Source organism: Drosophila elegans, unplaced genomic scaffold, assembly GCF_018152505.1.
Source record: "Drosophila elegans isolate 14027-0461.03 unplaced genomic scaffold, ASM1815250v1 contig_476, whole genome shotgun sequence".
In the NCBI taxonomy this organism is placed as follows: domain Eukaryota; kingdom Metazoa; phylum Arthropoda; class Insecta; order Diptera; family Drosophilidae; genus Drosophila; species Drosophila elegans.
The window spans coordinates 18,895,544-18,909,209 of NW_024545863.1; the positions used below are offsets into that span (position 1 = coordinate 18,895,544).

General features: G+C 42.8%; 4 protein-coding genes across 5 annotated transcripts in view; 1 reads left to right on the plus strand and 3 right to left on the minus strand.

Moving 5' to 3' along the window:
• LOC108139228 overlaps nt 1-3,597 on the minus strand; it is a 34,826-nt gene extending 31,229 nt beyond the window's left edge. For both annotated transcript variants that reach the window (XM_017261892.2, XM_017261891.2), the window contains exon 1: nt 2,847-3,597. The gene's annotated coding sequence lies outside the window, so the exon portion shown is untranslated. The remainder of the gene's footprint in view (nt 1-2,846) is intronic.
• A 524-nt stretch (nt 3,598-4,121) lies between these two features.
• LOC108139308 (LEM domain-containing protein Bocksbeutel) lies at nt 4,122-5,694 on the plus strand. The gene has a single exon (XM_017262010.2). It carries the CDS (start codon nt 4,192-4,194, stop codon nt 5,413-5,415), a length of 1,224 nt encoding a protein of 407 aa, XP_017117499.1. The 5' UTR covers nt 4,122-4,191; the 3' UTR covers nt 5,416-5,694.
• On the minus strand, nt 5,572-8,260 carry LOC108139307 (dnaJ homolog subfamily C member 3). Its single transcript, XM_017262009.2, has 3 exons — nt 7,752-8,260; nt 7,577-7,690; nt 5,572-7,171 (listed from the first exon to the last, which is right to left on the minus strand). Exons 1-3 carry the CDS (start codon nt 7,846-7,848, stop codon nt 5,886-5,888), a joined length of 1,497 nt encoding a protein of 498 aa, XP_017117498.1. The 5' UTR covers nt 7,849-8,260; the 3' UTR covers nt 5,572-5,885.
• A 396-nt stretch (nt 8,261-8,656) lies between these two features.
• LOC108139365 (zinc finger protein 878) lies at nt 8,657-13,440 on the minus strand. The gene is made up of 6 exons (XM_017262091.2): nt 12,775-13,440; nt 11,297-12,116; nt 10,973-11,059; nt 9,728-10,195; nt 9,356-9,505; nt 8,657-9,298 (listed from the first exon to the last, which is right to left on the minus strand). Exons 1-6 carry the CDS (start codon nt 12,925-12,927, stop codon nt 9,219-9,221), a joined length of 1,758 nt encoding a protein of 585 aa, XP_017117580.1. The 5' UTR covers nt 12,928-13,440; the 3' UTR covers nt 8,657-9,218.
• Between the last annotated feature and the right edge of the window lie 226 nt (nt 13,441-13,666).

Genomic DNA, 13,666 nt, shown 5'->3' on the forward strand with positions numbered 1-13,666 from the left:
ATTAATGTTTCAACAAGGCAAGACTTATTTTAAACGCCAGTTAAGGTAATAAATTCATTTAAGGTAAAAAAGTTAATCACAAAACATCTTCAGATAAATAAAGAAATTAGTTATTTAATACTAACCAAACATATTGTGCACAAACAGTTGTTTTGTTCATAAAAATTGGTATAAAACAATTTGTATCACAGATTTTTACATCAATTATATTGCAAGCCATGTATTTGTTTAAATTACTTTAAGCCAAATGGCTTGTAAATTTACTTGGTTTTCTTTGTTTGCTACTTAGGTTTGGTGATTTGCATAAACACAAATCTATAATCTTTCAAGGTGAGCATTGGGTTTGTGTTTTTCTTAAAAGCCTTATAAGCACGGTTATCTGCAGGGGTATTGTAATGACGTTGTTGGGGTTTTCGGCCCACAGTGATCGGCAACTGGCCCGGTTTGCCTACGAATGGAGTAGCCTCTCTTCGTCACCCCACTGCGTTTCCACCTTTCCCACTGCCACCCCCCTTTTGTCCTTTTTCTTTAACTCTGCACTGAAACAAAATCAGTTGGATATCAAATTAAAATCTCTTACAGAAGTTATATACTTTGCGAGGGAAAGTGCCGGTACACAATATTTGGTTTTTGTATACGATATTGTGTGAAAATGGACACAAATGAATTTAGAGAATATCATAATAAGGTAAAGCGTAGAAAAACTGGCTCTGGGAGCTTATGTTTTTAAAACAACAATGCAGAAATTTAACTGTAGGCCAGGTGTTGGTTATTGCTATTGCTCAACAAGTACTATTTTATAACATTTCATCATTTTATTTATATTATATTGATAAATGTTACATGTTATATCAAATTAATCGTGATACCATATGAAATTTTCTTACTGTGTCTGCTGATCGCTTCGATTTCTGCTCGATCGCTCGCCTTTTTAGCTTTGGCGTAAAATTGCAGAGCGATCTTGTTGTTGTTGTGGTTGTTGCTTTTGCTTTTCTGCCATTAAGGCAACAACGGCTTAAACACACACAGACAAACATCGAGCAAGAAACCTGTAGAATTTACAATTACAACAACGGCAAACACAGTGCCGCGTATCTGCGTCAATGCTTTTTTAACGTTTTTTTATACTTTGTTCGCTTACTGGGCGCATTTGCAATTGAAGCGTGGCTCACACAGATACAAAACGCACACATGCAAGCCGCTAGCCCACTTGATATCGCCATCCCGTTCGCACCGAGCGGTTTGAAGTCTGAACGTGTTTTTTATATAACTTTTTTATGCGCATAGTTTTGTTGTTCATAAAAACTTGTTGTTGTCGCTTGTTTTGGTTTTTTTTTAATTTCTGCATATATTTTTTGGTGGGAATATTTGGCATTTTGTTTTCTTCATGTTTGAGGAATTTTGTTTTTTCCATGTCTAGCGATAAGTAGATGCAAGATACGAACGAATAAATGCATTTGGCTATGAGTCATATGGATTTGGGATTGCAAATGGTATTGGGAAATTTGTGTAGGTAATGTTTCTCAGAAATCTAATCCCAAAAACAACTTCAGCTTTTCAATTTTTGCACACGCCATGCAATATAATTTAATAGATAAATCATTTTCGAATCTGTTATCTCATTGAGTTTAGTGTCAAATTGGAGCTCGCTCAACTCCCGACTCGGCTCAATTCACCGCCATCCCACTTGACGACTACAATCCACTCAACTCTCATGACTTAATTTGGTCTTGTGCAATTTACTGATTATCTCATAATCATCTGCTCGTGTGCTTCAATTTGTTTCCAAGAGACTTTTTCTCCGCGGCTTAATGATGCTTGGAAATTAACCATGGATTACATAAATAAAATAAAGCAAGAAAACAAAAGCTGGCAACAAATTTGATTTTATTAACTTGCGCCTGCATTTCAAATTTGGCATTTACAACATTTTTTCTGTCGCGTGTGTGTGTTTGGTGTTTTCGTGTTGATTTATGCCGATTTTGGCCAGCCGCGTTTTCAGTGAAAGTTGAGCGAGTTCAAAACAACAGGCAAAGGTTGTGTCAATGAACTAATGGTAGCAAATTCCCATATTTGGGTTGACTAATGTCAAGGTATTGGGCCTATCTGTTGTTAACAATCAATTGGCTTATCGATACCGCCTCTCACGTGCTTTGCGTATTAAAATGTTCCAAACATAGACGATGACCGACTTTATAGGGCTATTGAATGATACGGGTTAGATTAACTAAACGGGTTTGGTATTTGTCAAAGCAAAATATTCACCTATACAGATTTTAAATTGGTTTTAGTATGGTTTAAAGCGTTATTAAAATATTTTAAAAAGTTGTTTGTGAAATTTAAAACTGCATGATGATTTTTGTTATGATAGGCTAATACGATCTCGGATTAAATAAGCAGTTCCTTAACAATTCTCTAAAAAGTTTTACCAGTAAAATTATACCAATTGAGCTTGATAGATTAAAAAAAATGTGTTGGGATTATTAGGAATTTTAAATGGTACGCCTTCCCCATTATTCTGAACTTTGGATTTTTCATACAAATTTTAGCAGTAACATCATTTATTTTCTAAATGTTCGATAGTCAAATAAAAATTATTCTTTTCTAGCCATCCTAAAAAAAACTCTGTTTTGAAGTATATGAAACATTCGAAATCAAATAAATGTTTCCAAATTCATCGAACAAATTCAAAGTGGGTTGCGAAATCCGAGATAAATAAAGTTTGAATACAAGTTATGCATTGATTAATGCAATGCAAACACAATTTACAGAACATTCGTATTGGGAAAGTGTTTGTATATAGAATCTCATCTGTTCGGCTAATTTGGGTTTACTTTATTGCTCACCTGGGAATGATGGTTGCGGCAACAGGTAGTTGTTAATGTTGTTCAAGTGGTCTGGCGATAAGAAAGAGGCCACGCGAAGAGTTTCGGCAATAGCAATATCGAAATTACTCGTTCACTTTCGATTTGATGGCCGATAAGGCATTAACAGGTAAGACTCGGTGTTAACACGGGTAAATAAATAATAAAAACACACTTATTTTAGGCGTTTCAAAACAAAACCAAAATCCGTGGATCTTTGTTATTTCGTTTTTTATTTTCTCCTTTTCGTTGTATTTTTTTACGTTTTATGTGTGTCCCGCTTGCTCATTTGGACCGCCTTTCTCGCTCTGTCCGCTTTAACCGGTTTTTTTTGGTTTATGTTTATGCTGCTTCTGATGTTGTTGTTTCCCCGTCTTTTTTTCGCTTGGATGAGAGGAAAATATGCTGCGACTGCAACTAGCAAATTGTCGATTATTTCCAGTCACTTGTTTATTAATTCGAATTGAAAACAAAAAACTTTATAACACCCGCGAGAGAGGTAAACAATATGGAAACTAAATAAAACACACACGCAGGCGCAGAACGAAGCGCAGGAATGCAGGCGAACAGGTGCTAACAATTTTCGGCCGCTGCCTAAAAATCCGCTGTTTACTTTGTTGTTAAGTATCTGCCCTGTTTTTCTTTTCCGCACAGCGACTTGAGTTTTCTTTGGCTTGGCGAGCGCTTTCCGCGCGACGATTCGTTTAATTCAAGTTTTGTTTGCGATTGAACACCTGTTGCGCGTTCGTTTTAGAGGTGGGGAAACATCGATGACAACATTGATGTTATCGATGTTTTTAAAACATCGGTTTCATCGATGTTTGGCGGTAATCATCGATGCTTGTCCATCTCTAGTCTCTCCTCTCTCGTCATGTTAAATTATCGTTTTCCTAACATTAATGTTAGGAAAACGATGATTTAACATTTCTGATGTTTTGATTAGATCTGCCGCAGCACTGCAGAGCGCTGCCCTCTCATGATTGAACGTTTCTAACATTTGAACAAAACTAATTATGGATTGTATGACTATGGCTATGGATTGTAGGATATTGTACGACAGGGCGAAGAAAACATGTGAATTAATAGTAAGAGAAGTCTCGATTGCAATTTTACTCAATTATAATTTAAACCCCTTCCAATCGTTTGTGACACACAAGCTGCAAGCTTTAAAAATACGTTAAAACATTTGTTTTTTATTAGTCAACACTGGCTGACTATCGATATATGCCATTAATTTTCATCGTTGCCGTTCCGTCTCTATTCGCAAAAACAACAATCAGTGACGACATTGCTATTTTTGTTTTGAGTTTCACCACAGCTGCAAAAAATGTCGGATCTCGCTTACCTGGACACGTTGTCGAACAAGGAGCTGCTTGCCAAATGCCTGGAGCACGGCCTACCCGGCGTCCCCGTGACGGGCAGCACACGAAACGTCATCGTGCGCCGGCTGAAAGCTGCGATTTCTGGAACACCGCTGAACAAGAGCAAATCCGCAATTAAGAAGTCGACGCCCAGGCGTGAAACCGTACACGGCAGCCAGATGGCGGCGCCCACGTCGGAGCCAGTGCGTCGTACGCTTGGCCGGAGTGCAGGTCGCATAAATAGCAGCGGTAGCCAGATCACCGAGCAGGGTCGTCGCACCATAGCCTACGGTCTGGACAACACCTCGATCTCTGGAAGGTCCGTGCAGACCACCACCACGGTCTCGGATGTGGGCTCCCAGTCCGAGGACGATGACTACTACATGGTGGATGCACCGGTTGTGAGGTTCCATGCCAAGCAAACGCCACCCAGGGAGGACAAGCAGCTTCGACGCTCTGTTTCGCTCACCAAATCCGGAGTGCTGACCACATCCTACACTCGCGAAGTTGAGCAACCGCAGTACGAGCAGGAGGACATACCACGCAGCCACACCTACGAAAGGCCACGTGTGCCAGCCGCTCCTCTTCACTCACTTCCCACATATGAACCACGCATCGAATCCCCGACGTACAGACGCACAGATTTGGGATTCTCGCGTCCGTTGCTGACCCAAACCAACCTGAACTCCACCAGTTACCAGGAGGCATCGGGATTCAACCCATCGCTCTCGCCCGTTTCACCAAGAAACACGTTCAGCGGCTCGGCCAGGCCTTTTGGTGGCCCAGCACCAGTTCCCGTACTTCCTCGCCAGCGCCAGACTGTTACGGCCGGTGGACACAACTTGGCCCGTGGTCTTCTGGTTCAGCCCACCACCTCAGTGAACACCCTTTATCCGCAACTGAATCAGTTCTACGACCAGCCAGACAACGCAGGCGAACCCATGGACACGGAGAGCGAGTCCGAAGTGGAGGAAGCACCAATCAGGCGAAGCCATATCCCAAAGACACGATCGTCGCCTCTGGCCAGGAAACCTCTTTTGAGACATCAGAATCAGGTGTCGCCCATGTCGCAGTTCCGTGCGCTGGTTGTATCGCTGGATCAAAAATATAATCTCAAGTTCTACTTCATACTAGTAGTGACGGTGATGTTGGCCACAATGGTGTATGTTGTTTTGACACCCAACGCTTAAGTCTAAGCATTTTTAGTTGATAGCATTGGAGCTTTCTGCATTTGGTTTTGGTTACTGCACTCATATTGCATTCAGACATCAGCGAAGATTTTTCATCTAAACTTTACACCTTAAGACTTTACTTTAAATTTCAAAAATGTTCGAAGTTCACAAGAATTCAGTTCAAATTTCCAAGTCTTTAATTGCTTGTTTTCGCATATGGTTTCTTTTTATACATAATTAGAAAAATGTACTACATTATAATTATTGTATTTTATTAAATAAACTAATTAAATATAAGTGCTCAGTGTGTGTTGTTGCGATTTGTGTGTGTGGTACTTTCTGACAACGGACCAGGGGATTTTTATGATTTATGCTAATATTTACACGCCATTCAAATGAACAAAACAAACAGTGTAAAATCGTCAAGGGGTATTAGGGATCGCGGCTAGGACATCACAAAGCGAATGGCTGCTAGAGGCGCTGGCTGACTAATTGAAGTGGAACTTGAACTGGAACGGCGACCCGTGCTGGAAGTGGCCGAACGGATGTTCGCCATGGAAGCCACCGCGCTGGTTGGCCTCGGGATCCAGAGGATCCTCGCCGTTGTCGAACTGGCGACGCTTCTCTGGGTCGGTGAGAACCTCCTTGGCGGCGGCGATGTCGATAAACTTCTTCTCGGCCACCTTCTTCTCCTCGTCCCGGAAGTTGTCCGGATGCCACTTCTGCGCCGCCTTCCTGTACGCCTTGACAATCTCCTGTTTGTTGGCGTTGCGCTTAACGCCTAATATCTTATAGTAATCCCTGCGCTCCGACTGCTTCTGCAGCTTCTTGGCCCGCTGTATGCCCTCTTTCGCGCGGTTGTTGCTCTCGTCCAGGTCGAGTGCCGCCTGGTAGGAGTGTATGGCATCGTCGTACATCTCGGAGCCCAGCAGCGCCTCCGCCCGATCGCAGTAGACCTGAGCATCCTTCATAATATCCAGCGCCTCCTTGCACTGCTGCAAGGCCTTGCCAAACTGCTCGTCGTTCGTGTAGCAATTGCAGAGCACCTTGTGCCCCTCGTACCGGATCATCGTCTCCTCCGGTTCATTCCGGAGCACCGCCTCTCCGGCGGATATGCACTCGGCAAACTGCTTCTCCTCGCGCGCCTGCTCTGCGTTTACCAGCTGCTTCTCCACCTTGCGCAGCTTCTTATAGAAAGGGAAGCAGAGCTTGTGCTCCGGATCGAACTTCAGGCACTCGCGGATCTCCTTCAAGGCATTTGTGGCATGGCCAATGGTGTACAGCAGCTGGGCGATGTTGTAGTGACCCTCAGTGCTGTCCTGGGTGAGTCGATTCACCTGACGCAGGTCTGAAATGGCGGACAGTGGATCGTTGACTGCAATGTAGGCATCTGAGCGAGCCTGGCGGAAGGGCACGGCCCACGGCGAGATCTCAAGCAGCTGTGTGATCATGGAAATGGCGTTTTGGTGGTCCCTATGCCCAATTAACTGCTGCACTAGCTGCCATTGCTCCTGGGCGGGGGCCAAGCGGGAGTAGTGCTCTAGCACCAGCCCGTTGTTGGGCTCCTCTTGAAGCACTTGCTCAAAGTCCAAGATCGCTTGTTGGTACTCGCCGCTCTTCATGTGCACCACACCACGCTGAATCCGGGCGGCCGTGAAATCAGGTTTCAGTTCCAAAACCCTACTGAAGTCCTGGACGGCAAATCGCGTCTTGCCCAGCGCCAAATAGACGGTGCCTCGCTTAAAAAGCGTCAGGTAGTTGTTGGCATCACCCTCTGCAGGGAAAATATTGCGTTAAATCAAAGTAGTGGGTTAAAAACAGGTTGAAAATACCCGTGTCACCAGTGTCTAGTTAAGTAAGGTTAAAGCAACATATTAATTTAAACTAAAAATACTTGAACAATGTTGATCTTTTAAAGCAATTTAAAGTCAAAGCTTGGACATCTATTTGGCTTTCTATATGGACTTAAGTCTCGTGTTTGCCTTGGTAACTGCCCTAAACTACTGCTTAATATGGCATTGCATTAATTAAAGCATAAAATTCGGTGATTTCTATTACTAAGAAAAGAATTGTTAATTTCCCTTTCTAGAAATTAATGTTAAGGGATGAACACTAATTTAAATATCTTAAAGCATTCCAGCACGGGTATTTCCACTCTTTTTTGGTCATTTATAATTACCAACAGCCGCATGGTAGTGCGTCAGTGCATCCGACAGCTGTCCACGGGCCAGAAACTCCTTGCCCAGCTCCAGGTGGTTCTCAATGTCCGCCGGACTCGCTGCCGACTCGGCGCCTATGCGAAAAACAATGACGTGTATTAAGGCAGCCTTCATAGATAAGGAATGAGAAAGTACCTTCCAGGAAGAGCTCCAAGAGGAGAAGCAGCAGGCAGGCGGCCAGTTTCTTCTCGCCGCCGCCGACCATTAGTAGGTCACTCAATGGCAGGGCCATGATGATGGGCCTACGTGTACTTAGATGGCCCCACGAAACCTGTGTGGGCGTGATTTGGAGTTGATTCCGAATCGACACGCACGTCAGATCTGTTTGGCGTGGCAGCTGCTAATCTCTACGGTTGCACCCCGCCCCCTCTTCCACTGGCGGCCTTCACTATAACGCGGCTATTATGGATTTTGCGTCCGTTTTTGGTCAACTGTCGGCACCGTCTGCTCTTTGATTATCTAAACTCTGAATCGGTCAGCAGTTGCTATTAAGTTTCTTAAATGATATGGAGCGCACTGGTGGTCTCTGTGGGCATTGCTGCCACTGCTAGTTTGGAATCGCGACCGCTGGGCACTAAACTTTTCGCTTATAAATATTATAAACTAAAAACTGACGTGTTCACGTTCTCTAGGGATGGACGATTGATAGCCGCAGGTGATACTTCTCACGAATACTTAACAGAGTCACGATTCGCAACTATCGTATGTGGGCGGTGACAGTGGTGGCAAAGATTTAGCGACAATTTGGCCAGAACTAGTTTACCTTATTTAACTTATACGGAAATATTATTTTTTCCTTATAATGAACGTAACCTTTTGTTTTAACAGATTTTAATTTTAAGCAAATTAAGAAAGTTTTTATAGAGTTGCAATGTTTCAGTGAAAATTGTAAAACTTTGAAAATAAATGCATTTCTATTTACAAATTTGACTATGAGCATCAGCTTTCCGGTTTTGTTGTCGATAATTTTTAAAACATAAGTAATCGATAGCTGCCGCCAATTTTAAACAAAAAGCCAGTTACAGCTTTGGTCAAATGAATGTTTATTTGGAACATGAATTTGGTAAATATATCTGCAGCTACATATATTAAAATCCATAGTACATTGATATTTTAAATATTCTTATACATTTTCAGTAATTATTGTAAATACTTCTCGGTTTTCATTAGGTAATAAATGCATTTCTTGAGCATTAAAAGTTTGCCGTAAAGCTTAAATTGCTCTTTTAACTTATGTTTTGTTTTCATTGCTTATTGCTTATCGCTAAATGGTCAAGTGGAATAGATGTGCTTGAGCGTGACAGGCGTTTTGTGAGATATATAGATAGAAAGAGATATGGGCTTAAGAGGCTTAAGGACTGGCTGAAGAAATGGAGATAGATATATGGGAAATATAGTAATATTTGCCTAAGGAGTATTCTAAATAAAGCTCGAAGCACATAGACGATCCAAAGATCGCTGTGTGCATATGGTCTAGTGTTTGGATGGAAGGAATGGTCTGTGTAGGTTCGAAATCTGTAGTTTCCGAGAGCTACGCTCCCAATGCAACACAGTTTCGACGTTGTGCTTGGCTAAAACAGGAATCTTTGCTGTTCCACTTGGTTAGGAAATCACAATGTTGATCAGATCATTTTTATCCAAATCAGAGTGCGGCTGAGAGGCGTGAGACTTTTGCATGTGAGCTGGAAATGATTTATATCTTTTTAGAACTAGTTTGCTTTGTGGTTTTGTATACATACTTTTAAGCTTAACGTGCGTGACAAATCGTTCTTGACAGACATCGCATTTGTAGTAGGTTTTGCCGGTATGAACCCGCTGATGCAGCCGCAAAGACTTCTCGAACAGATATGCCCTACCGCAAACATTACACTTGAAGTTCTTCTCCAAGACTGAAAAAATGGGATATTATATGTTTCAAAAGTTGTATTTTTGAATAAAACAATCATGATTTTTTTAAAAATGTTTTCTGCACAAAAATTTGTATTTTAAATTTATAAAAACAAGCATGCGTTATTGGGTTAAATAATATTGGATTTTATCTTTGGTTACATTTCGCTCGGTGCTTCAAGACATTCGGTTAGATATATATATATATATATTTATTGACTTACCTTCATGGCTCAATCGGTGCTGTTTTAGCACATACTTTAGGGCGAAGGCTTTGCCGCAGACATCACAAACATTCTCGTGCTTCTCGTGCGTCTTGATGTGCCACTTCATGTCCTGTGCGCGCTTGAACCGCTTGGAGCACTGCGGACAGGCGTGCGGCCGATCCTTCTCTGAGTGCACGGCGGAATGCCGCTCCAGCGCCGACTTCATGTTGAACCTCTGTGTGCAGCTGCCGCACTGGAAGAGTCCGGAATACTGGCGCTCCCGCTTCTGCTGCAGCACCCGCTTATTGTTGGCGATCACCGGAGCTCCAGGACGCTGCAGGTGCTCCACGGACATGTGGTGGATCAGTTCCTGCTCGCTGGAAAAGGGCTGGCGGCACAGCATGCATTCGCTCCGCTCGATGGCAGTGAGGTTCTCCCTATGCCGCTCCAGCATGTGGATCCGCTTCTCGGCATATGATGCGAAAACTGTGGAATCGGGGGAGACAAGGTTTAATGGTGATCGATGGATTTTCAAAGGGTGGCTAGTCGTAGGGTGTCATGAAATAGAAACATATGCACTCGGAAAAACAGATCGTTCTGAAATTATAAGTCGGCTTAGGATATCATGATTCTGATATAATATTAAAAGTTATTAATAAAAATTCAACAAATGCAGAAGAAATAAATTCTTAGACTTTTTTAAATCAATAACGAAGTTAAAAGTTCAATTTATACAGTTTGTTAAGTATAAAGGATAGGTAAGTATTATCACAGTTTAAAAATTTGTATTGCTTTTAAGTTTTTTTTCGTCGACTCCGTAATTTAAGGACGATTTTGTATATATGATTGCATGCTGCCCTCCAGGATTTCGTACGGTGGATGGAGTTGGTTATGTAGTGGTTGGTTGGTTTGATGGGTTAAAACGCTAATCAAGTGGCTAAAAGGAAATCAAAGTACAAAACGTTTGCTGTTCCTTAATCGCATGCGATGGCTAAAAAGGTGTACAAAAAGAGCTGGGTTAGCCATTATGTTTACCGTTGCTTTAGGCTTGACTAACACACTATTAGAGGCGGCAGAAGCAGCCGGACTTGGCTCAGTGTCTATGGTCTTAAAGCGCTTGTTGGATGTGAGAATGTTCGGTGATGCGACAGATTGATATATGATTAATGCTCATGTTTATGAATAGTTTAAGTAACCCCTTTGGAAGGAGCGGAAGATCCTGTATAGCTGGCCACGAATTGGAGCATGTCCATTTTTACTCACCCTCCGTGCAATTTGCACATTTATAGGGCTTCTCTCCGCCGTGCTGTCTAAAGATGTGCCAACGAAGGGTCTTCAGATGAATAAAGGCTACGGAGATATAATAAAGAGTGGTCTAAAATTAATTACAAAAGAAGAAAACGTATACATAGTAGCTAGGTAAGTCAATATTCGGTATTAAAAAAAACAAATCAGAAAGATTGTCTTAAGTTTAAGATTAAAAGAATGTCATTATAAAACTTTGAGCTAAAAAGTTAGCATGTTCATAGTTTGGGATATTGAATTTTAGAATTGGGCTATTATAAAAGAAGTGTCTTTTACTCATACTTTTTCCACAGAAGCCGCAGTGCTCGCTTTTCCTGGAGCTGGTGCCTGTGTGGGTGGCCTCGTGGCACATGAGGTGGCGCTGGCTGATGAAGAGCCGTTCGCAGCCGCTGTGCCGGCACTTGAACTGGCGGTCCGGATTGTGCCACTTCATGTGGTAGTTGAGGCTCTTGCGGGTGTAAAAGCGCTTCTCGCACAGCCCGCACTCGAAGTCCGTCTCCGAATGGTACTTTTCGACGTGGTGGCGCAGATTGTGTCGATCGCCGTACTTCTTGCCGCACACCTCGCAGGCGTGTTGCTTCTCCACGTGGCTGTTTTTCAAGTGCACGGTCCTCGAAGCGGCATCCTGGAAGCAGGCCTCGCACTCCGGACAGTTGTACGGCTGCTCCGAATCATGGCTGGCGTTGATGTGCTCTAGCAAAAGTTGTTGCAGCTGGTAGCTTTCCTGCGGCCTCAGGCAGAACTTGCAGGCATAGCTAATGGTCAGTTCCGGAGTGGCAGACTCCTCCGGCGGTTGCTCCACCTCCTCCTCTTCGATGTCTACGGCATCCACGAAAATTTCTGTGGGGTCAGTGGCAGTGTTTGGTTGTGTTTCGGCTGAAACCGTCGTTGTTGGTTTGGTTGTTTCTGTTCCCCTTTGATCCTCTGCTTGGTCCAAGTCATCCTGGTGCTCTTCCTCCAGGCTGCTGGCATCGATCTTGTCGTAAATATTTGACAACTTCAACTGCGCCTCCTGGCAAGCCACTCGGAATGCGTTTATCGAGCAGAACTTTGTAAAGCAGTCGCTGCAGATCTTCTGGGGCAATCCATCATTAGGTGATATCTGAAATTAGTCGTACTTTGTTGAATTGGCACAGTTTACTTCATTTTCCATTTAATAATTATCAAAATTTGTTATTAACCAATGTAAAAAAGTGTAAGAATGGCCATTGGTAACAGTAATTAAATGAGCAAATGTGAAAACAGAAAAAATTAATTCCTGATCGTTAAATAAACTGTTGAGACTGCATATTTTAGACCCATTCGACGACTGTACCTGTACCAAAAAATCATTAGCCAAAATTACAACAAAAACACAAGTATTGTTTAACTACATTTAATATTTTTTGGTATATTTTTTTTTTTGTTTTGTTGTGTTATTAACCCAAGTGCCTCTTCCAGCTTTGTTTCACAAAGCCTGTGCGCAATTTAATGGCAAATCGTTGCCAACACACAAACTTTCACTTGCGAAAAGTTGCAATTTTCAAAAAGAGGCAGCAACAATCACTCCACACAGTAAAAAAAATATAATGACTACAGTGTTTCAACATATTAATTTGTAACCTTTTCTAGTTTCTCCTTCATATATTTACTTCTACATCTAAAAACATATATACTCAACAAATTTGTTTTCTTTTATTAAATTTAAACTGTGAAACTGAACTACGAAAGTGAAATTTTCTTGGTCTGAGGTGCCATTGTATTCGGTACACTGAACTCACCTTTAGATTCCAATTGACGAACTGCAGGCGTATTTGGGCCATTTCACTTGGCCAGCAGTTGGGATGGTGGAGGTCCAGGAAGTGGCTGTTATTGGTGCCATTCTCGAAGTCGCAAACAAACATGGAAATCGCACAGGTGCGACACGTTTCCATGGCGGCAGCGGCAAACAAAGTGGCCAGCGAAAATGCGACAGGGCATCAGCAATATGCAACGGCAACGGCAATTGCAATGGCAACTGCAACGCCCAAATTCGGTTCGCCAGCCATTCATGTGGTGTAATTATGCAACATTACGAATTACATATGTACGTTGCCTGTTTGCTTGTGCCGAATCGAAAACTAAGGCCAAAACCGCAGCCACATCCCAAATCGCAGTGGCTCGAAAGCATCTGTACGGTGGATATTATTTTCACAAAAAATATTTTTGCACGTTTATTGGATTGGATGCTGTTTGGGGTTGCGACTGGGACTGGGGCACTCAGAAAAGTTTTGTCTGTATCCGGGTGACGACCTCTGTTCCTTCTTGGTCCGTCCTGCTACGTGCTGCCTGCTGCCTATCCAATCCAATCCGTGCTCGCCATCCGACGCAGTTCGAGCTTACGCGAGAACTGACCTTCGTCGAGGAGCAATCTTTTGAAACTTGCAACGTCGAGAGACCTAAATGTACCCCACCGTTCAACCCAGTCAGCTGTTCGGCTTTGTTTGTGTACTTGCGCAAAAGCCCCGTTAACAGCAATAATAAAAGCTTGCGTGCGAAAACTGCAAGCCAACGGTGGCACAGTGAGGCGTATTGTGGTCGAATCACAGAGTTTAGCGAACTCCCCATGCCCCACTTGGCTGTGGCCCACTGTCGATTTAAGCTCGCTCCCCCATACTCTCACTCCTAGTCCCT

What these genes read in the sequence shown, in the direction of transcription:
- LOC108139307 (XM_017262009.2), bottom strand. Translation starts at nt 7,848, where the DNA reads ATGGCCCTGCCATTGAGTGACCTACTAATGGTCGGCGGCGGCGAGAAG. An exon ending in CTTGGAGCTCTTCCTGGAAG is followed by an intron (nt 7,691 to 7,751) that starts GTACTTTCTCAT and finishes TTTTTCGCATAG; the next exon opens with GCGCCGAGTCGGCAGCGAGT. An exon ending in GCACTACCATGCGGCTGTTG is followed by an intron (nt 7,172 to 7,576) that starts GTAATTATAAAT and finishes TTTTCCCTGCAG; the next exon opens with AGGGTGATGCCAACAACTAC.
- LOC108139365 (XM_017262091.2), bottom strand. Translation starts at nt 12,927, where the DNA reads ATGGAAACGTGTCGCACCTGTGCGATTTCCATGTTTGTTTGCGACTTC. An exon ending in TCGTCAATTGGAATCTAAAG is followed by an intron (nt 12,117 to 12,774) that starts GTGAGTTCAGTG and finishes GACTAATTTCAG; the next exon opens with ATATCACCTAATGATGGATT. An exon ending in ATGTGCAAATTGCACGGAGG is followed by an intron (nt 10,196 to 10,972) that starts GTGAGTAAAAAT and finishes CCGATTCCACAG; the next exon opens with TTTTCGCATCATATGCCGAG.
- LOC108139308 (XM_017262010.2), top strand. Translation starts at nt 4,192, where the DNA reads ATGTCGGATCTCGCTTACCTGGACACGTTGTCGAACAAGGAGCTGCTT.